This window comes from Eucalyptus grandis, chromosome 11 (assembly GCF_016545825.1).
Source record: "Eucalyptus grandis isolate ANBG69807.140 chromosome 11, ASM1654582v1, whole genome shotgun sequence".
In the NCBI taxonomy this organism is placed as follows: Eukaryota; Viridiplantae; Streptophyta; class Magnoliopsida; order Myrtales; family Myrtaceae; genus Eucalyptus; species Eucalyptus grandis.
This window is the reverse complement of record NC_052622.1, coordinates 24,639,306-24,661,922: the sequence shown is the minus strand read 5'-3', so window position 1 is coordinate 24,661,922 and position 22,617 is coordinate 24,639,306. Positions and strand designations below refer to the sequence as shown.

General features: G+C 37.9%; 2 protein-coding genes across 3 annotated transcripts; one reads left to right on the top strand and one right to left on the bottom strand.

Moving 5' to 3' along the window:
• The first annotated feature begins 7,056 nt into the window (after window positions 1-7,056).
• Window positions 7,057-12,511, top strand: LOC104425520 (lipid phosphate phosphatase delta). The gene is made up of 8 exons (XM_010038221.2): window positions 7,057-7,490; window positions 7,642-7,737; window positions 7,905-7,979; window positions 8,133-8,263; window positions 9,105-9,208; window positions 9,725-9,853; window positions 10,663-10,778; window positions 11,956-12,511. The coding sequence occupies exons 1-8, from the start codon at window positions 7,329-7,331 to the stop codon at window positions 12,364-12,366; spliced, it is 1,224 nt and encodes a 407-aa protein (XP_010036523.1). The 5' UTR covers window positions 7,057-7,328; the 3' UTR covers window positions 12,367-12,511.
• Window positions 12,512-13,350: 839 nt separating this feature from the next.
• Window positions 13,351-21,615, bottom strand: LOC104425519 (serine/threonine-protein phosphatase PP2A-4 catalytic subunit). 2 transcript variants are annotated; one of them, XR_001982472.2, is made up of 12 exons: window positions 21,331-21,615; window positions 19,695-19,751; window positions 18,673-18,756; window positions 18,332-18,403; window positions 16,780-16,851; window positions 16,372-16,412; window positions 15,448-15,514; window positions 14,636-14,827; window positions 14,452-14,541; window positions 13,974-14,081; window positions 13,696-13,842; window positions 13,351-13,607 (listed from the first exon to the last, which is right to left on the bottom strand). XR_001982472.2 is itself a non-coding variant. In XM_010038220.3 (11 exons), the coding sequence occupies exons 1-11, from the start codon at window positions 21,421-21,423 to the stop codon at window positions 13,777-13,779; spliced, it is 942 nt and encodes a 313-aa protein (XP_010036522.1). In that variant the 5' UTR covers window positions 21,424-21,614; the 3' UTR covers window positions 13,351-13,776. The 2 variants fall into 2 exon arrangements, 1 of the variants encoding a protein (XP_010036522.1); XM_010038220.3 differs by having other exon boundaries at window positions 13,351-13,842; window positions 21,331-21,614.
• Window positions 21,616-22,617: the final 1,002 nt, after the last annotated feature.

Sequence of the window (22,617 nt, the reverse complement as noted above, 5' to 3'; positions counted from 1 at the left end):
ACAATTTGATTTTAGAATATGGATGTGCAATTCCATGGTTTTGATTTAAAGAGAGCTCTCGAAAAAGTCTTGAGAGACTATTAATCAAGCTAGATCAAAATTCTAGCTATTATTAAATATCTGGGACATTGAAAATTTATAGACCCATTTGTGAGGAAAATTATCAAAAAAAGTTCTAAATCTATTGTAATTTTTTTCAATTCAAACCTTTTTTTTTTTTTTTTGGCCAGACTAACATGGATGCCTGCTAGGCACTAGTGAATAATTTTTAATAATATTTTATTTTTTTGAAATTTTCTCCTTTTTTTTTCCCTCCTCCCTCACTCTTCCTCTTGCTCTAAAGGGGAGGGCTAGTTGCCGGCCAATGGTGAGCTTGCCTCGTCGCTGTTGGACAAGGGTGAGCTCACCTAGTCACTAGCAAAGCAAGCCCTTGCCAAATTTGGTGAGGACTCGCTTCGCTAGATCTAAGCGATGGACGACACCCCCAAGTGCAAGCAAACTAGAGAAAAAGAGAGAGAGCCCATCGACCGATGTGCACGTCGAAGGGAGGATCACCCACCATCGTTCGGAGGAGGAGAAAATGGTCTATGTGATTTTGTGGTTGAGGCACTCCAATTTGTCTCCTCCATGGTGCAAGGGATTTCTTGTAAGTTTCGAGACAACCAAACCATATGAGACCCACCTCACCGATCCACTGGCAAGGTCAACCTCGTCGTCGCTAGGCGAGGCAAGCCCTCGCCAAATCCGACAGGGACTCACCTCGCCAGCGGTCGGGCAAGGTGGGCTCGTTATTGGTCGATGACCGGCCCTCCCCTATGGTCGGTCGTCAAAGCAAGAGGAGGAAGGGGGAGGAGGGGTAAAAAAATAAACAAAAAAATAATAAATAATAATAAATAAAATCAAAAAATAAAATATTATTAAAAAATTATTCACTAACACCATCTTGTGTCCACTTTAGCATCGGCAAAATTTGGCCGAATGGACTAAATTGACATAATTGTGCAAAACATTTAGAACTAAATTGAAAAAACTATAATGGTTTCAGATTTTTTGGTAATTTTCCCTCCATTTGCGAAAAATTTTCATGTGCTTGATGGTGAATAAGACAATGGTCGTCCTCGTAGCATGTGGAATGAGATGAGAGGTTTGTTCATGGTGGAGAGGGAAGTTTCCTGAATACGATGACCAGTCACAAAGTCATTTCCCGGGATCTATATTAATATTTAAGTTCAAAGCCTTTGTTGCTTCAAATGGTGCATTCGACTGCAAGCAAGAAATTGCCTGCTACGCAAAACAATCAAGACCGTCAAGAAATGCAAGGTAAGGGTGTCAATGGGTCAGGTCCGACCGAAGTGGGTCAGGTTTCTATAATACCCGACCTGATCCAAGATATTATAGAAGTATGCTTGACCCTACCTGACCTAAGACTCGAACAGCAAATAACCCAAACAATCAGGTCGGGTCGGGCCGGACCTAGTCAGGTGGTGGCTGTGATGAAGAGGAGGGTGTGTGCCGGGAGAGAGAGGAGGAAGAGCTGTTGACGGCGATGGGGTCGACAAGGAGGATGGAATCACAAGAGCTTAAGGCAGAGATAGCAAAGGTGTCGAGCGTCGAAGGACATCACCCTTGGCTTAGATTTGCATTTGAAGTCAAAGGCACGGACACTAAGACAAACAGGCATTTGGGGTCGAACAATATTAAGATCCTCACCCAACTCAAAACATGTACACTACCCGTCATTTATCCAAACAATATTAAGACTCAACCCCAATATATCCCATTTCTTGTAATCTGGTCTGGTAGGATCGAGCTGTTTTGACAACCCTTATTGTAAGGAATTCCTCTTTCTCTAAAATCTCTCAGAGTCTTCCCTATCGACGATGACATGCGTCGATAAGAGAAAACGGCAACGTCGAGAATCGGTACAATGACGAAACAACATCCGTCCTTTGCTCAAACTTAGTCAAAATCTATGAAATTTTATATCATGACTTATTGGCTTAGACTATTGCAAAATTCTTTTTTGGGGGGGGGGTTTCTCCTCCTCTTAATCAAAGTATTTGCATCCACTAGGTGCAATTACATAGAAGTATATAGACTATAAAATTTTCCCAAAATTTTGTTATTTTGGGAATAATGTGCTAGTTTGGTATTGACCTTTGCCCTTAAGTGCAAATTTGACAGTGGATTAATCAAGGACCTGTGCTGTGCGATGGGAGTTAGTGTAACCTAAGGGTTGTTTTTATAACGTTACAATGTGAATTATGCTATTTAAAATATTCTTGTAAATTATATAGTACGAATTTTCAACTTTTAAGAAATACAAGTTTCAAAATCTAGAGAGAGAACTAGAAAGATAAAATACATCTTGTTGGGAATCTTGTTGGGAACTCAGTTCGAACAATGTCGGGCAAATGAATGACCCAAAATGAAACGAGATTCCGTATCAATACATCCAATTGAGCAATATCACAAGTAGAAAAGATTTTTAAGTTTTCATATGGAAGTAGACATATTAAGACACACAGCATCTTGAGCTATCTTTCAGCACGTCTCATATGGCAAGTTGCTAATCGAAAACTCGAGTCCATGCATTCACTGACAGATCTAATTATGCCTACTTTTTACTTAAAAACTTAAATCGATAGATTATGAAAAAAAGTGCACATATTCATCGTTCTAAATCACGTCAATTTTTTGACATGGGAAAACTTTCATCAAACACCTTGACACATGTGCATGTACCTCGTTGTCCCCGCAATTTTTTTTCACAATATATAAGTTAACGTTTATTGAAATTCACGTGTACGTTTATACAATGACCAATCGGTTTAGGGGTGCATGACAACCACCTATTTCATTCCCGAAATAATTTTTCTATTCCGATTTGTTTCGGAATAGAAATCTATTTGATAAACATATTTTATTTTTCTATTTTTGAAATAGATTCTTGTTCGAGAAATAAGTTTGGAATAAAAATCAAAAGTAGAAATTTTCTACTTCTCTATTTCTGAAACAAAAATGAAAAATAAAAATTCTTCTCATCGTTCGTCAATTGCTCCTTCATCCGTCATTGTCGACCACCGTCCCACCGCCGCCACCGCGATCGCCGATTGCCACCGCCGCCGCCATCGCCCCCACCGGCCACCAGCCACCACAAAGGCCTGGTCACCGCCACCGACCGCCGGCCACCTCTGCGCCACCACCCACCGCCACCGCCACCGACAGCCGCCGGTCCACCGCCATCCATAAAGAAAAAAATTTGTGTCATTATCAAATGAATTTCTATTTTTAGAGTAGAAATTTTGTCGTTATCAAACGGTTATTTTTGTTTAGAAACTCTTCTAAAATAGAAATAGAAAAATCTATTTCTACCCCCTTAGAACTCTCTCTCTCTCTCTCTCTCTCTCTCTCTCTCTCTCTCTCTCTCTCTCTCTCTCTCTCTCAAGTTCGCGTCAACTAGGGATGCAAGCCGGTCCTAGAGGCATTTTTGGGTCGGCCCAAACATACCCGGCCAAACTTTGCTTAGCTTGGGTCGAAACATACCCTGACCAGACTTACTCGGTTCAGTCCGAACCGGTCGGGCCTTAGCCCATGATTTTTGCTTTTTAATTTTTTTCAAAAATATTTTTCATTAGCAAATTTCAAACTCTGGCACTCAAATATTAAATTATTAAAACAAACTAACTTAAAATTCATAAATTTCATCAAAAGAAACGAAGGTCGCACATCTTAACTTTATCACGATATAATTTTTTATGACTCGGTTGAAGTTTGATGGTTAAATTATTGTTTTATACAACATCACACATGTTAACAAATCATATGACTCGTCTCTAAATTTTGTGTTTTATATTTTTCCTAATTCTAGGCATTTCTTGTTTGTTTAAAACATTTTAGGCCAGACCGGGCTAATTCGAGCCGGAGCACCTTAATTCGGGCTAGTTTGATATGTGATTTTGGGCCTTCCGGACATTCCTTTTTTTTTTTTTCTTTTTGCATCCTCACGTCGACGCCATTCGTGGCAACTTAGAAAATGGACCGTCCCTATGCCGATCGGGAGGAATTATTTTTACTTATGGGTTGCTACAATAATATTATAATGCGATTCCATTTTTTTTTTTTTTTTTTTTTGCAAACTCACAATGTGATTTTTCCAACTTTTGAGCAACTTATGTGTCAAAATGTGACCATGTTTTAAAAATATTCTAGGATTTTTCTATTAAACTAACGACCACAATCGAATTCAAATTGGAAATGAAAGGATCCTAAAATAAAAGGATATTTAATTGTGAATCGAGTTCAAACAATGCAAAAAAAATATGAAGAAAAACTAAACTTTTGGATAAAAGTGTGTCCAAGTAAATACATCGATGCTCATGATATCTCGAGCTTCCCTTTTGACCCATGCTTCATCCCATGGAGTCATTGCACAAAAGCTTAGGGTCCACATAATAAGCATTCTATTTCTATTCCAAAATTATCTTTTTGTTCCATACTTATTTTTGGAACATAAATTCATTTGGTAAAACTATTTTTTTTTTCTATTTCTAGAATAGATTTTTATTTCAAAATAGGTATGGAATAAAAATTAGAACTAAAAAATTTTTACTTCTCTATTTCTAAAACAAACATGAGAAATATAAATTCTTCTTATCCTTTGTCTTTGTTATTAGCCGATCGCCCATTTGTAGCCGCTGGCCACCATCCACCATCGACCTAGTCATCGTCCATTGATCATCGCCAACCATTCATTGCCGCCATCAATCAGCGACCAGCCCCGATCATTGCTGTCCATCGTCGGCCATCCATCACTACCCAAGAGAAAAAAAAATTATGTTGCTATCAAAAGAATTTCTATTCAAAGAATAAAAACTTTATATCTTTATCAAATACATATTTTTCTTTAAAACTCATCCAAGACTAGTAATAGAAAATTTTATTTCTTTTTCAGAAATTAATTTTTAAGCAGAATAGTTATCATTTATGCCTTCAAAGTCTGTGCCGTATAACAAATTCAAATATTCTCGCTTTTCACTTGAGTAATTCAAATCGATAAGGTAAGAGTCTGCCTGATATGCTAATGTTCCCTGTCACATCGCTTTTGCAATACTAGATTGCTTTTAACTGGCACGCTCTGATGCATGCCTAATTATTCTCTGCCATTGGCTGCGATTTTTAGGCATGTTCGAACTTTGAGGATTTTAAATGAAAGGCCTGTGTTCTGCTGCTGGTCTACTTTTCATTTATGGGTTATTCTGATCATACTACTAACGTGCACGCACACGCGATGGAAGAGTGAACGTTACAATCGATCTTTTTTATTTTGATCATACTAATGGAAAGATAATCGAGGTTGCTAGTAATCAAAGAAATATATTGTGTTTGAATTATTATTTTTTTAAATAAGAATTATGGGTTATGTTTGTTCTACGAAAAAGAATGACTTGAAAAATATTTTCCTAAAAATGATTGGTCGTTTTACTTATAAAAATAAATAAACGAAAAATATTTTCATCACCCGAGAAAATGTTTGGACATAAATTATTGTTGGTAATGTAACATAATTATTTAAGGCAATATAAGCGATAATTTTTAGGAAAATATTTTTAAAATTATTCATCTTATGCGGAACAAACGGAGTTTTAGTATAATTAAAATGTAAATTATGTCATTTGAGCCCATATTCGTGTGAGTATAGAATATATATAATCAGACTTAAGAGAAACAATAATAGAACTGTAAGGATTTTATTTAGCTTTTGCTAGCAAAATGCATTCCATCTATTTTTGGTTTTTTAATCAAGATAGTGAATAAGATATATCTTATGTGCCGATATAAAGGAACGTTGAATATATGGAAGACTACTGTAACGAAATTAGCTGTGAAATAGTTTTTAACATAATTGTCATATTACAACTCGATTCGATTTGTTTGAATTATAAATTTGTGGGTTTTTCATTTCGTGCTAATTTGTATTTTTCTCCCTTCCATATCTTTAATACACCAGTAATTCACCAAGGTCAAAAGTGGAATATGAAGGGTTCCTCTCCTCGAAATTAGGACCCCCTTTTTCCCCTTATGATGTTATAGATAATGCACAAGTATATTATTTAAATGCGTTGTTGTAAGCTATACTTATTGCTAAGCACATATGTAAGCACGTACGCATTGCGCATGCGCCTGCTCAATATTACTTTTAATTTTTTTTAACCTTGGTTTAGGTTAATTTTTTTCCTCGATAATTTTATACTCCCCCTTAAGCATGAACCAAACAAATTCCAATGACCATAAGCGTGTGTTATGGATTGAAATTCATTTTGAAAGACTAAGGGAATGTAAATGCGAATTAAGCAATTAGCTTTGATTCAAATAACGATACCCCGTTGCATATTGCCACTTCAAAACCTTTTTTTCTTTGTGTCGTTTTAATAATATTCACGAAATTTTAGTATAATATAAGGGCCTCTCTATTCATATCATTATCAAGAACTTATACTTGGATATCGAAATTACCCAAAAAAAAAAAATCAACTGTCCTTATCAAATATTTTATTGTCATATTAATTGATATTATCATAAAATAATTATCTCTAACCAAATTCTTCGGAGCTCGGCCCCTTCTCGTTGAAATTTCTCCGTGATTTGGTGCCAAAATATATCGCAATCAATCTATTTATAAAAATTGTCTTTTGGCCAACTTTTTTGTTTTTTTGGTGGGATCTTTTTTGGCCAACTTTACTTTTTGACCCGTTTGAATACAGACTATATCTCGTGATGAAATAAAATATTAGTAAAATAACTAAATTAGTATTAAATTAAATGAATTTCTTTTTCCTTTTCTTTTATCCTTTATTTATTCCGGTGGTTGTCAAGATGGAGAGAGAACATGGAAAGTTCCGATTCTTGTGGCGGCCAATTCTCCACCAGGCGCCACCCAGGTCCAACTAAGCCCGCGGTGTAATCTTAGAAAAAAATTAAAATAATAATTAATAAATAAATAAATAAGAGAGAAGAAGTCAGAGAAGCAAAAAATTCCAAAATAAATAATGAAAAATTGGAAAAGCCGTCCGACCACTCCGACACACCGCAGAATTTTCAACGAGAAATTTCTCTGAGGAAGAAAATTCTACCCCTGCTGCGTCTCTCCTCCAGAGTCCAAGGCTCTCCCTTTCTCCCTCCCGAGTGCTGCCAACGGATTTTCAACTTCTGGGTCTGTCTCAGCTTGCCTTGAACATCTCCCCTCCCCTCTTCTGGAAGTGGGAATTAAGCCAGAGAGAGAGAGAGAGAGAGAGGAGAAGAGGAGAGAGAGAGAGGGAGAGGGAGGGATGGAGAGCATAGCACTTTGGCAAGCTGGGACTCTCTGTGGGATCGTGTGCTGGATCTTGGTGTCTTCGTACTGCAATGTGACGCCAGCTCTCAGATCTCTGCTCCAACCCTGGGTTGCCCACCATGTGGATGTGGGAGTTCCTCTCATCCTCCAGATCCAGGTCTGGGATATGGAGAGGCAAAGAAATTAGAGAGAGAATTGAATGGAACATATGTGGAAGTACTAGTTTAGTGAATGAGAATTGAGGTTTGCTTTAATCTGACTCCGTTTTCTTACCCCCTTTTATTTATTTATTTATTTTGTCCCTGCAGAGGTTCCGGCACAGGGCGTTGGATGCTTTGTTCTCCGGGTTGTCCTGTGTCGTTTCTGTGCCTTTTTACACTGCCTTTCTACCTGTGCTTTTCTGGGTACTCTCTCTCTCTCTCTCTCTCTCTCTCTCTCTCTCTCTCTCCCTGTGGAAATTAGACACATAGCTACAGAAGTGGTTTTCTCTGTATATCTATAGAGTAATTTGAGTGGCTGCATTACTTGAATATTGATGATGGCTTGGCTTTTGGATATTTTCTTTTTGAAGAGCGGTCATGGCAAATTGGCGAGGCAGATGACCCTTCTGATGGCTTTCTGTGATTACATGGGCAACTGCGTCAAGGTACTCTATTTTCCATTACTTGGTGACTTTACATTGTCCCTGTTTAATTTAAGTGGTGAGTGTATGTTTGATGATGAATAAAAAGAAAAATGCAGGGCAAGAAAATGCGGGGCACTGTCTTTCTTTTGCTGAGCTCTTGTTTGTGTTGCATAGGATGTGGTATCAGCCCCAAGGCCAAGTTGCCCCCCTGTTAGGAGAGTAACGGCGACAAAGGATGAAGAAGAGAATGCAATGGAGTATGGATTGCCTTCTTCTCACACGCTCAACACAGTTTGCTTATCCGGGTATGACATTGTCATCTCTTTTCACAAGAATCCTCATTTCATTTTGTGCATGGAATTGTTTTATGATCGATTTGTTAACTAGAAGCAGACATTATGGTTTTTTTATCTTTCTAGAGGGGTGTTGAGGCTTAGAATTTTGACCCTGGAACAAAAATTGATAATGTTGTTTGTAGGGCATCATAACCTGTTTGATGCAGTCATGCAGGCAATAGTCATGAGGCATTCATATTGATGTGGAGCTTTCAAGTTAAATACTCTGTTGCCATATCTGAAGCACATGTATTGAACTAAGAAAATGTAGAGAGTGATGAGAAGAAAATTGAGGTTGCAATAAGAATTTAGATATAGATGAGAAGAGAATAGATGTGAAGAAAAAGAAGAAGAAAATGAAGAAGAAGGGATAGTGAGTTGAGAGAGAATATTGTTCTGTATTTCATTTGTTAAGGAAAATAGCAAAAGAAATGAACTAATATCTGCTCTTACAACTTCCCCACTCACATGACAATGGTATAACAGGAAATAGACCTAAAGTAAACCTCCACATAGTAATTTTCCTACTACCAATTATAAATAACAGCAAAGATGACAATCATCATCCTTTAATCTACCCTCTCATATGCTGTATTAGCTAATAAAACTACAGGGATGTGATGGTACATTGCAGTATGATGGCACTTTTTTTCTGTTTAAGTGAACATTTGTTGGTAGATTGCCTATGGTAGACTAAGCCATGAAAAGTGATCTTGTATTGTTTGTCTTTTTCCTCTGAAGTACAAATATAGCTGTATCAATGCATATTGTAAATACACTGACTCTCATCTCTTCTACGGTGGCTTTGCAGATATCTATTGCACTATGTCCTGTCTTATATCCAAAGCAGGGATGCTTTAATAGCATTTGCTGGTTTTGCAGTCGTTTGTTTGCTTGTTGGGCTTGTTGGCTTGGGTATGTTGCATCATCATTACTATCAATTTAAGGGAGAGCTTGGGGAGTTGGTCTCGATTTGGCTTCCCAAATTATCGCTTTCTAAATGAAAACATGAACAACGGATAAGGTTAAAGATGTAAAAGAACATCAATCTCTTTCTTATCTTGCAGCTTATCAATTAACTCATTGCTAAAGTTGTGGCAAAAGATTGGGGAAAGGCTCCTGCCAAATAACTGCTCCCAAAACATCCCACATTTATGTCTTCCTTTCCTCTATTAACACGCTGAAACCCAAAATTTTACTGACAATTGAGATAGCAGGAAAAATTGGCTGATGGTTCATCCTCAGTAGAAATAGTATAGTGGTAAAAGAAATTGACATCAAGTATTTTATTTCCCTGCCCATTTATGGTCGTGGTCTTTTGTCATTAATTCATTATGGCATTGCGCAATGGATAAAACATAATTGCGCATGCTTATTAGAACCTCGTTATTTATCTTATAATTAAGTTGACATCTGGTTTTTCCATGGTAGGAAGAATATACCTCGGCATGCACAGTTTGATTGATATCATAGGCGGCCTCATTATGGGCTTGGTGATCCTTGCATTTTGGCTAACAGTCCACGATTATGTTGACAGTTTTATAGTCTCAGGACAGAATGGTGCGTCTTTCCTCTTGCTACTTTTATCAATTCAAACCTGTGCATGGCTTCATGTCTATTGCCCACATAAAATAGCATGAATTCCTGAAAAAACTTGGATTTGTTGAGCATATTGTTGCTTTCTGTATGTATGATGCTTAATGTAATGACTGGTCGATGGATTGACAGATGTTGAAATGGAACACTGGGGATAGTACTCCAGAAATTTCGTTGTTATATTTGTTGTACAAACTCTCATGAGGCTTGTTTGGAACCAGATTGAGGATTCTTGGTTGATAGTTTACATTCATTATCTGCTTCTCTAATGGAAGAACCTCCACCAGTCGATATGCTTATGTTTTAAGCTAAAAAGTTTTGATTCAATCCTCCTGAAAAATGATGTTAGGATGATGGCTTATGGAGAGGAACTACTACAGATTTAAAGAAATGAAAACTATCGAAATATGACTTTTTTTTTGGGGGGGTGGTGGGGAGGGTGAATATGAACTTTAATAGGTGGTGGTTAAGAATAAACAATTATAATTAGTAGGAGGAACCAACCACTAATCTCGCCCCTTTATGATGGTAATAGTATAGAAAATATTGCTTTGTGTGGGAGAGACCAACCGGTGATCTATCCCTTTATAGTAGTAATGATGGAAAAAAAAATTAGTGGGAAAGACCAATCGTGATCTCTCTTGTTATACTATCATTCATGTCGATAGCCTTACACACGAGCAACTTGGATAATGAGTGGGTATTACTTCACATGTTAAGTGGGGATTTTTAAAGTTTCATGCTCCTCATAGTTGTCTGTCTTGCCTCTGCAGTAACTTATTTCTGGACAACCCTTAGCTTCTTGTTGCTTTTTGCTTATCCAACTCCTGAACTTCCAACTCCGAGTTTCGAGTTCCACACAGCCTTCAATGGTGTTGCCCTGGGAATTGTAAGTCTTCATCGTTATTTGAGATCGAAATGCTGCTTCAGTTTTGTTTCAAGTTTTGCTAATCTGTGGCAGTCACTGCACTAGGATACCACATTTCCTGCACAATGTTGACATCAATATTACTTGGATTCATGAGCCTTGGGTGTGACTTGTGAGCACGCAAGACATTTTAAATCTCTGAAATGTATTGGAGATTATGTCCTTCCTAGTATTAGTCAAGCATAAGATGAGGTACCCAGATTGAGATTGTGGATATTCATAATGTCGGTTGAATGACTCATGTTAAACCATTTAAGAGCTTTTGACTTGATACTCCATAAGATTATCCCCCCTTGGCCAAAAAAGGTTGATGTAAAGGTATGTTCTTTCTTTAGAAGTCACAGCCATTCTTAAATCTCTGAAACCTCAGGCATATGTTCTTCAGAGTTAACCTGCTGAGATGGATATTCAGAGGAAAGGGAAAGCATGCTTCCAACAAAATTACTCCCCTTTGTCTTTGTTGGATGTTCACGGATGCTGCCCTTAGTTGTAGCTTCCTTAACTGGGCTTTCAATTTGTCAAAAGTCTACTTCAGAGTACGTCAAGCTGCAGCTGTAGATTAGCTATCCTGCTGATGTTAGGAAAGTTCATTCCCCTAGGAGTACCTGAAAATATTGGTGGGCCATCATAGGTTTATTATTCACTTGGCCGAGGAAGGTGTGCGAAACCTCACAGGGGAAAGTTCGCAAATTGTTGGGTTTTGAACAGATAACTTCCCTGTATACTTCTATCCTGGCAAATACAGTATCCTAAAAAAGCAGAACCTAATTGCACTGGGTAAGAGACAAAATCAGTACGAATAGAGTATCCTCGTGGATGATCAATTCCTACCTTCCCTTCTCTTCCCCCTGCTTGCCCATCATCCAAAGAAATAAAATAAAATAAAAAGAAGATGGCATGCTTTGGGAAGCCCGACAACATCGTTTGTCATTTTGCACAATTCATATTCAGTAAGAGAAAAGAATCACCTATGTATCTGTCTTTGTAGATCTCTCATGTATATGTGTTTGTCCTATATTTCTGTCCCCTATGTTACATTCTGGGTCTTATGGTTTATTGCCAGGATTGAGATGTCATTTTTCCCGGGTCTCGATCATTGTTTTGTTGTACATGAGCTAATGAAATAGTTTTGGTGCAGATTGCCGGCGTCCAACAGACATATAGTCAATTCCACCATGAAGCTGTTCCGAGGATATTTACACCACAACTATCACTCGCGGCGCTTCTGGGAAGAGTGCTCGTGGGAATACCGACAATACTACTGGTGAAATTCTGCAGCAAGGCCCTCGCCAAATGGACACTTCCCATGGTCTCGAACATGCTGAGCATACCGATCAGATCGACTAGCTACATCCCAGCTCTAAATGGATCGGTCACTCTCAAAAAGTCAGACGAGATCAAGCAATCCGGCTATTTGCAAAAGCTATTCTTTTACGGCCACCAGCAGTCATTCGACGTAGATACAGGGATCAGGTTTCTTCAATACGCAGGCCTTGCCTGGTCTGTTGTGGATCTGGTTCCTTCTCTCTTCTCTTATTTGGGGTTGTAATGCTTAATGTGATGTTGAATTTTGTATATACATACATATATAATATGTATGAGCTCACCTACGAGGATCTTACCAGTATGAGATTTAGAGTGTAAATCATATGTATGGAGCTTAGTAATGAAAACCCATCCATTTTTTCTAGTAACTCATGCTAATTTTTGTGTACATAGCCATCTCTATTAACTATTGCATCACATCTTTTCGATAATGGGTCTTACCTTAGCAACATCTCCCTATCCTTTTAGTTACTTACCTTGAGAAATTTGCACGAAAGGGGGAGGAGGGGGAGGCGAACATATTAAGATGGCAAGCAGATCGTCATGTGGCCCAGAAAAGGAAAAGTTTCGACTGTCACGGTGATTATCCACGTTGCAGTTCGTTTTTTCATTCTTTCGTATCATTTCATATGCTGTGAATCACATTCGAGGGAAGGCAGGCTTCCCGAAGTTTTGCTTTGGCTCTTCTTTCCAAACCCCTCAAAGAAAAGTACTGTTATGTGAGGATTTGCTCGCCTTACTGAATCCTGAGATTAATTTTCGAGGATCAAACTTGATTTTGAATCTACTTGACACTTTTTTTTCCCAGGAGAAATCTAATTGGACTCTGCCTAGAAAAGATATAACCTCGTCCTAATTGGGGATGGATGTAGGTTTCCAATTCTTTCTTGATGTTTAATAAACCCAAAGGATCAGCTTAAAGGCGAAGCAGCGCTGCTACGAGGGACCAGCGTTGCAATTCATTTTGATCTCCATTTAGCAAAGAAATTTCCTTCTCGTGTCCAGCATACGATTATGGAAGAGCTAATAAATCCTTTTTGACAGTGCAATTCTGAACTTTCAAACTTTAAGAGTTTATCGTATTAAAGACTCGAATTGCAATTTACCTTTCAGATACAAAGACAATGCAGAAAGCAAATGATAATCTTAACTGAAGCCCTAAGATTTTAAACAAACCTCTCCAAAAGAACCAAAATAGCATTTTAAATAAAGTAAAGGTGAAAACAACTGCATAAAATTAGGAGTTCTCGACAAATTCATGTTTTGATCACGACAACCCACTGCTCTAGTAAATGAACTACAAAAGTGAGACACATTTACTATTCACAGGGTTCACTCAATCCTATAACTTAACAATAGATTGCATTGAGCAAAACTTAGAAAGCCATAACAAATTACACACTTACTATCCACATCTTCAACCTGTTCCTTATACACTGACCCAAGATAGCCAGTTAAGCAAACCTGCTGTGTTATCATATCATAAATAGTTCATATGGTAAGAGCAACGCCTGCTAATGCGAAGGGAGAACTTAAGAATTTGCAACCTGACCTAGCTCCCAGCAGGATCAACGGCCTCCAGACACTCCGTGGAAAGGCATGAGTAAAAAATCAGTTACACAGTGGAGTGACTTCAGAGGAAGTAATCAGGTGTTCTGCGGGTGACATCTGGTTCTCCTCTCCTAGGAGCTGGCTCGAACTGCCAAACAAGCAAAACAAAATCACAATGCATAGATCGAACTAAACATTTCCACATTATTCACATCTCAAAGTACAATTGTTATGGAAAGAGTAGTATGAAATAAGTGTATTAAAAGAACAAAGAAATACCTGTATAAATGTGTGGCCCTTGAAGTCATCAACTTCCAAGATGGAAGCCATGTTCCCACAGCGATAACAATAGTTAGGTGCACTAAATATAGTCACAACCTTTTGTTCCTGTCCCAAGAAGAAAAAACAGAAGAGTTTGCTGGTCTTTTAGATTGTTCTGCAAATTATTACCCTAAGACAACCTTTTTTAAGTCAAAACAACAAAACAACTTGCAGATTACGCATACATTGTGCAAAATGGTTTGTGTGCAAAAGGCCAAATGTTTTACCATCGAGTAGCTTAGGCCTGAATGTGGTTCACTTAAGTTTCTCAAATTTTAAAAAGTAATGTTGATGAAAGCCTTATTTTAGAGCTATCTTAAAACAAGCACATATCTGTTCGGAAAACAGCTCCCATTCTAGCTTTCTCAAATCTCTATTTCAAGTACAAAGGATGAACAGAAAACCACAATGACAAATTTACAAGAAAAATAATTACATGTGCCCAGTTAAATCCATCCATGACCAGCTGATGAGCTCTAGCAATCAGCTTTAAGTTGTTTGTGTGATTGAATTGTTCAGATATATCCTGCGTAATTGAAAACAAAGATCAGAAACAACAATCACAGAGAAGAAAGTACACAGCAATTCAACCTCACAACTGAGAAATCTCACACAATGACCTGGCCAAAAGTATAACCAGCACCCCGAGGTGAAATGCCCCAACCACATCGATCATCAGGATCTGACCATAGTAGATCACACATCGGTCCTTCATGAGGTACCTCTTGAACGCGATCAAAGTTCCTAATGCTGTCAAGAGTTTCAATTGAAGGAGATAATCCGCCATGCAGGCAAAAAATCTCTGACTCAACCTAAATAAGAAAAGGTGAAAGGCATAAGTGGGTTAATGGCCTTATATAGTCAATCATTCACGATTTCAAAAAAGCCATTAGTGTAAGCAATATTACCACTTTCCTCGTTTCTCCAATATAATCTAGCCACTAAAGCTGGAGCCCAAACCCAAAAACCCCGCAATCAAACTCAATGGTAAGGACATTAAAGCATGCATTAACTAAAGTTTTATTGACAAAATACCAGTGTGTGAACCAACTTGAGTGATTTGCCACGACTGTTGTACATACTGCTTCAGGGAACAAAAAGGAAAAGAGGCCATTCTTCCAGGGATTATCCTAAGTATGACACTAAAGGAGACGAAGTATGCCAAAGAATATTTTCTTTTCACAGAATTCTCCAGCAAACAAATGATTGACCAGGTTTGATGGACAAGGCCTTTCAACCATTAATTAACAACCTTCTCCTAGACTAAGTCCAGCAACTAAACAACTGCTTAGTGACATCTCTTTGGTCAGCAAATATCTGTTTATGAAATTATGTTAGTTTATCTCAATTTAATCAGAGCTATGACCTAATTTAATCAGAGTTGTGACCTAATATCGACTATTAACAGCTGTGACTAAAAGGATCTTCTCACCAATGCTGTCAGTGGAAAATAGTCAAACAGATCTGTAAATATCTTCCAAACATTAGCATTTCCATACCTGCAAGTGAATCAGCAGAAAGAAACATTGTCACAAGTTCATCTACAGAAGAAACAAGAAACAGCATAGCTAATAAAAATATGAGACCATGACACCGCAATGAAGGATCTATTCATTTCAACAGCTCATGTCATGAAATAGCTAATGAAAAACGCCAATTGCCATTTTATATCAACAAGTCTTTAGGAAACGTGATATGCCATCCATTCCTGAAAAGGAAGGTCCATACCACAGGATGAGTTGCTAAGTCGCATCAAGTGACTGTTCAAACCTATGTAGCCCATATCTAGGGGAATTCCTGCACCACTACTAGGTCCCAGAATCCAGAAGTTAGGAACTTCTTATGTGTCACAAACCCCCAACTTTAGCAACCAAATCGTGATATTCCATATATTTTCTGGGGAAATAAATGCCCCAAGAGACATGACATGATCCTTTTTGAGGTAGACATTACTAAACCAGCTTTGGTAGGGTCCCAATGATGTAGGGAACAAAACTACTAGACTGAGTCACAACATTTTTCCAGCTAAACATATCTGCACAATGGCAGAGTTATAAGCCACATTCTGGTCTCAAGGCATTAGATGAACCAAGATGTGCAGAGGGATCATTAAAAATAAAAGGACAGTTAAAAAAATTATAAAAAAGAAACTTCTCTTCATTTTTGGATTTGACATTGCCCCTTATTTACATATGTAGACTATGATGAAGACCGAGGGAATGAAGTATGATGAAGACCGAGGGAATGAAGTGAAGATCAAAGCAATCATAGATAGATCGCTGCAACCGTACAAACCAATGTCAAAAATACACAGTTTAAGATATCTTAAAGAAGAACACTAGCATAGAGAACTCACTTCCTTAAGCATTCATCATAAAAACCATAAACTTGAGTAATCTGCCAAAAGGGGAAAAAATTAATGAGTTGAATGGTACAAAACATCTCTGGGCAAGATTCACAAAGCAATATACGATTTAGACGTATAACGGGTAATTCCAAAACGAACTGTGAAGAAGAACGGCGTAACCTGCATCAGACGGATATCAAAGTCAATAGGAAGGTCAAGCAACGAGAATCGTTGCTTTGCTTTGCAATCACTGATATCTCAGGTAATAAACTGATTCCATGAGGGAAGGGAGAAACTTTCCAAAAACAATACTTAATATGAGCAGTTGTCTAGTCCAGCTCCAGCATGTTGCACAGGTTGGAGAGGAAGGACAGCAAGACAACAAGAGGTGAATAGCATAATAATGGAAAGCATTACCTGACGACTTTCATGATTCCCTCTAAGGATAGTAATTCGCTGAGGATATCGTACTTTCAAGGCCACTAATAGCTGGATAAATGAAATGACCAAATGTTACAAACGATACGGGAAAACCGTCAAGAAATCTTAAAACAACAAGAAACTGAAAACAACTTGGAGATGAATGCTTTTTCCATGCAAAGCTCACACCTCAGGATGCTCATCATTTCCTTTTAGGGTATAATTCAATTTCCACTGACTTATTATTTTTGCACAAACAGTTGATTGAGTCTATAGTGATGAGTTGGGAACAATGGCTCGGAAAATTCCATAGATTGTTGAATGGAAAATCCGACAACCATTAAGCAGATATAGAGTAAAATAGACATAGTATAAGAATGCAAACTTAATTGCCATTGGTACAAAAAAGTTCAATTGTTATTCAAATGTGGGGCTGGTATTAAGGGACGTGTGAATGTTGACATGTCAATGCAGTCCTTTTCCACCAGGATAACTGTGTGAATTGTTTTCCTTTCATAGAAAAAGAGAAGCATAGATCTCCTTCCCTGGCAAACCAAATACCTTCCTAATGTGAAAATCCATCCGAGCAAAATCCTTTTATCCATCCCTCACTCCATCCTTCCTGTCCCTCAAATCCGTCTACCAACTAGAAAGTAATCTGAAAGGTATGGTTCTTCCCAGAGGTCGTGTTGACTGAATAAAATACTTCTCAAGTTGAATGGCTCTGAACCTCTTTCTTTGTTAATACTTCTAACACCTTAAAATCCATAACTCCAACTTCGAGCTCCCATGTCTGAAGTAAACAATCTGAAATCAAAGATCCTTATTTTACCATCTTTGTTTACAAGAATTATTTTAACATTTTAATATGTTTTTAGCAATTTCAGCAACCAGCTTTCTCAGTCGGCAAGCACTCAGAGTCCTTTTATCCCCTCGTTAAGGCTTGAACCCTCGTATTGCATCACAAACTCACTATTTAAGTATGAAAAAGAGGCAACTTTAATCTGCCCGTCACAAGTCCCTTTCTCCGGCAACACAATGTGATCTTCAGAGACATCACCAACTTTTAACCATAGTGATCTGACTTTGCTTTTTAGACAGTTCTTTTATTTGTGGGCAAGTAAAATAAAAATAAGACAAGAAATAAGGGGCAATACAGCAATCATGACTTGAAAGGAAAAACTATAAACTACAAAATCTTTCACCAAATGACTCCCTAATGTGTACATATTTTCACCATATACCCATTTAACAACACATTAAGCTCTCGCCCAAAGTTAAACCACCAAACTCCCAGTAACTTCCAGACCAACGACTGGATAAACATATATGTGCAGATTCATGTAACTAAGAAATCTTCATATCCTTCCCATAGGCAGATAATAAGCCACTGACATTCCATTGCAACATGACCAGTTTTTGGCAGAATTATGCCCAAGTTTGTTCGCGACAAATCACATTATATCTTAGTCTTATATAATAATATTTATGCTTGTTGCAGAATTCCAAACAAATGTCTAATACACAATTAAAACCAACTAATACTTACTGTTACAGTTTCGACAGAATAATATCCACGGTCCACATAATCACCCATGAACAAGTAATTGGTATCTGGACACTGTCAATGAAAAAGAAAAAAAGATTAATAGATTCACAAGTCATCTAATCAAGAAATATATCCCACAGAAAATCTATGCAAAACTTTAAGATTTTAACACAGATATTATACATCACAAAAGCACAGGAACTATGAGATTTGTCTCCATGACTTTTGGAGGCTCATCTTCAACTTCTAAAGATTATGAAAAAAATTATCTCTGCCGGTACGAGAGATTTTAATGCTCAAACTGTCAATTCATAAAAAATAGGTTAAGTAACAATTATTACCTCTCCCCCAATTCGAAAAAGTTCAGCAAGATCATGAAACTGCCCATGGATGTCACCACAAATTGTTACGGGGCTTTTTACAGGCTGCATATAAGTATACAGAATAACAATCAATTAAGGAAAACCAATGTCATCACATATCTTCTCCTACCATAGTGCAGAGCAAGAACTAGCAGCTACTTATATGAGAATGGTAAACTAAAGAAGATCAAGTAGAACAGTCATGAAAACCTCAGTGATCACTTCCAATGATGAAAGCAGCTTTCTTATGCTCTAGGTACATGCTAACTTACTATATTATCTCTTAAACTGATCAGTCCAAGGTTTTGAAAGGAAAACAATTACTGAATATCTGGGAAAATAGGAGAACATTTTAATTGGCAGATGAATGGTTTTTCCACTGACTCAAGTAATAAATAGTTTTAACTTTAAAGGTGCATGAATAGAAACACTGAGAGAGCTTGAAAGCTATCATACTAAAAATAGTTGAAATAAAGGATTATCACCGAGGGTACACCACAGTGTCTGAATCATTCACATGGATAACTGGCTACCTATTTCACAATTTCAAATGCACTGTGCGATCAAATCCTTTGAGTTGCCAAAAGTTTGGATTTATTGGTCATGCCAATTCCATTCAAAAGCTCAAAATGGGCAGGCATTTTGGTGTTTAATCTAATAAAAACACTAAACTATAGAGGAAGGCCAGTCCAGTTAGTTGGCTTTAGTGAATTCGAGGACATTCAGCATACAAGTGTACATAACTTTAAATTGGGCATGTGGTTCATGCTGTAAACGATCTTCAAATCTTAAACTATGTTCTCAATGACCAGGATACTTTCTTATTATCTTATCAAAAGCAATTCTGTTTCTTTTCCTGCTTGTACAGAACAGTTACTAGGTTAAGAAAGTTAGCTATATCCTAGACTAGAGGAAACACACACAAAAAATATAGAAAGATGTCAGTCACAGGAGCGAACTTCAACAAACGAAAAATTGAACAAGATATATAATTATTTTACCTGGACGTTGCTCTCTTCCATCAGTATCTCTTTAGCCTTCTCACATAAAGCTTTAACCTACATCATAGTTAAATCAAATATTATTATCATTTTTGTTAAATCAAACAGGAAAGGAAAGGTGGAAGAGGACGGGACTTATTAGCTGTTTTTGGCAATTCATAGAACTTAATAAAATAATAAAAGTCTCCCGGATATAGATGTCCAAGTGTATGCAAACAATATGCACACACCCTTCAGGCAAGCACATGTTCATGTTGTGTGCTTGTTGCACATAGTGAGAATGATGCTTATGGAGAGAAGGACTGATGGACGAAGTGAGCACTCTACAACCAGCAAGTAATTCAAAATTACTAGCAGTCAGCAAACCTCGACATCAGCATAAAATATAAATGTACAATAACAGAATCTGCTTAATGCTGGTCCAACTTTCGAGCTTCAGTTTTCACATGCAAGAAATCCTCAAGTTTATGGGTGTATCATTTTCATTCCACACCACTTCATACATTTATAAACAATACTGTTGAAAACGAACTGCACTATGATTCCTATTATAAGAAAGCAGTCATTGAAGAGCAAAAGACAAGCTTTGCACTCCGAAATTGATTATGATAACCCTGCCCCCAACTGTCGGAGATAAATTGCACCATTGTGTGCTAATTTACAGAACAGGGTTATTAAAGAATGAAGGCTAAGAATGGAATGGATGGATTTGGTGCTAAGCACAATTTAGCCTTGCAGTGGCCTCTTTATTACCCCCACAAGCATCCATAGTTAGACAAAGATAAGCTTCTTAAGAACAAAAGCCCAGTTTATCAAAATATTTGAGCTTGAACAAATCTCGTATGATCTCATACCAAATCCTTCACAACTACTACATCTAAGCTGGAAAGAGTGGGAGAATCACATTTCACATATACTCCAAAAACTCAAAGATGGTTTGCCCCCCAACATTAACTATCTACCATCGCTTTCTGAAGTAAAACAAATTCCCACATGAGTAGAATGACACGACTCTTCATTCTTAAGTAAAGACCCTTTTCGAGTCTTCAAAACCAAATGATCGCATTTATGTCATTTAAGATTAATTCAGACATAAAATTTATTACTCCAACTCCGTTAAACCCCCCTCTCCAGATCACCTAAGCGGCGATTACAACATCTCCACCAGAAAAATTCCGCTTTCGACACGCGGAGTACCAAAACATCCGATACCAATTCCCAATCCCTTTCAAATTGCATTTCGGCATCTACCTCCTCCTTTTTATCTCATTCCTCTCCCACGAGAAACCCTCGTCACGTGAGGGGCCCATTTCTCTCCTGTAAACCTTCCCAGCTAAACAAACCACTGGCAACAGAAACCTCCTCACCCAGTCCAAGACTAATTCTCAGCTCATCCACCTGCGACTCGACACGACATCGACCGACCCCAACGGAGAATCGCCAATCCCGCCACGAAACAGATTCAGCGGAATCAACCGCTGCATCCGCTCAAAACCCCAAATCACGCCAAATCCCAACCGCATCATCCGCAGCCTCGGAATCCTCACCGGGGCGGGGGCGAGGCAAGACGAAGCGCAAAACGAATCGCATCGAGAAGCGAGTGGGGAACGAAACGGAAACGGAAACGGAACCGGACCTGTTGCTCGGAGAGGGGCTTGCACTGCATGAGCTGCGCGATCTGCCCGTCGAGATCGAAGCCCGCATCGGAGGACGGGGAGTTGGCGCCCATCTCTTCGGCTCCGGCGGCTCCGGGGAGAGCCCGGGATCCACGCGCCGGTGAAGCGGGGGGACGGACGGCGGGATCGGATCAGGGGGAGCGGTGCCCTAACCTTTCGCTCCGCTTTGTTCCCCCCCGATTCGCAGCGAGCGAGGGAGCGAGCGAACCAATGCGCAGCACGGGAAGGGAAGGGAAGGGGAGGGGAGGGGACCAGCGAGAGGCGCGTGAGGAAATGACGGGGCCGCTGCGCGTAACGATTTTTTGCCCTTTTTTGTGGTGGGACTATCGGAGTGACCAATGCCAATGGATCCTTTTTTTTCTTTTGTTTTCTAAGGGATTTTCTGTTAGTTTTCTCAATAAGGATAACAACACGAATGGTATCTACATTTCTAAATTGTGACCTAATGTGTAATGAGATATTTGAATTTTTAATTTATTTAATATAATTCATAAACTTTAACTTAATATTTAATATTATTCCTAAATTTTTAATCAATTCAACATGGTCTTTTAAATTTTGGTACACATTCAATGTAATTCTTCAACTAATTTAAAATTAGAGATAATATTAGATATTTTCATATAATTCGGGAATTAAATTAAATATATATTAGAAGTTTATGGACTTCATTGAATAAATTAAAAATTCAAAAACCACATTATACATTGGACTAAGATTCAATGATAATATTAAACAAATTAAAGATTTTATGGACTCTATTGTACATTAAACCAAAATTCATGGATTATCTATGTCATTTGTCATTCGTCAATATTTTCTTTATAGTTCTCTCTGTTCTGCCACTAAATTTTTAAAAGCAAATAAAATAGATTTCTAAAGGTAAAATTTCTACGTCTCAAATTTTTAAATGTGGTGTAGTGAGAGGAGAGCAACGGAGGGGAAAGAGAGTAAAGGGGAAGGATGTACATTTTACACTATGTTTGGATTAGAGATTAAGGGAGAAGAGGATATGTTAATGGTGCGTTTGGTAACGCTTCTATTTCGGGAACAATTTTTGATAAAAAAATGATTCTTTTTTATTTTGTTATTGAGAACAATTTCTAAGTATTTTAAGCCGTTTGGCAACTATCCAAAATTTTGATTTTGGAATAGAATTATGTTTGGTACCGTGCTCAAAATTTCTAATCCAAATCATTTTCTTTTAATTTTTAAATAATTTTATTATTTTTCCTTTTTATTCTTTT

What these genes read in the sequence shown, in the direction of transcription:
- LOC104425520 (XM_010038221.2), top strand. Translation starts at nt 7,329, where the DNA reads ATGGAGAGCATAGCACTTTGGCAAGCTGGGACTCTCTGTGGGATCGTG. An exon ending in TGTTGGGCTTGTTGGCTTGG is followed by an intron (nt 9,209 to 9,724) that starts GTATGTTGCATC and finishes TTTCCATGGTAG; the next exon opens with GAAGAATATACCTCGGCATG. An exon ending in TATAGTCTCAGGACAGAATG is followed by an intron (nt 9,854 to 10,662) that starts GTGCGTCTTTCC and finishes TTGCCTCTGCAG; the next exon opens with TAACTTATTTCTGGACAACC.
- LOC104425519 (XM_010038220.3), bottom strand. Translation starts at nt 21,423, where the DNA reads ATGGGCGCCAACTCCCCGTCCTCCGATGCGGGCTTCGATCTCGACGGG. An exon ending in TATGATGAATGCTTAAGGAA is followed by an intron (nt 15,515 to 16,371) that starts GTGAGTTCTCTA and finishes ATTCACTTGCAG; the next exon opens with GTATGGAAATGCTAATGTTT. An exon ending in AGGGCCACACATTTATACAG is followed by an intron (nt 13,843 to 13,973) that starts GTATTTCTTTGT and finishes CTTGTTTGGCAG; the next exon opens with TTCGAGCCAGCTCCTAGGAG.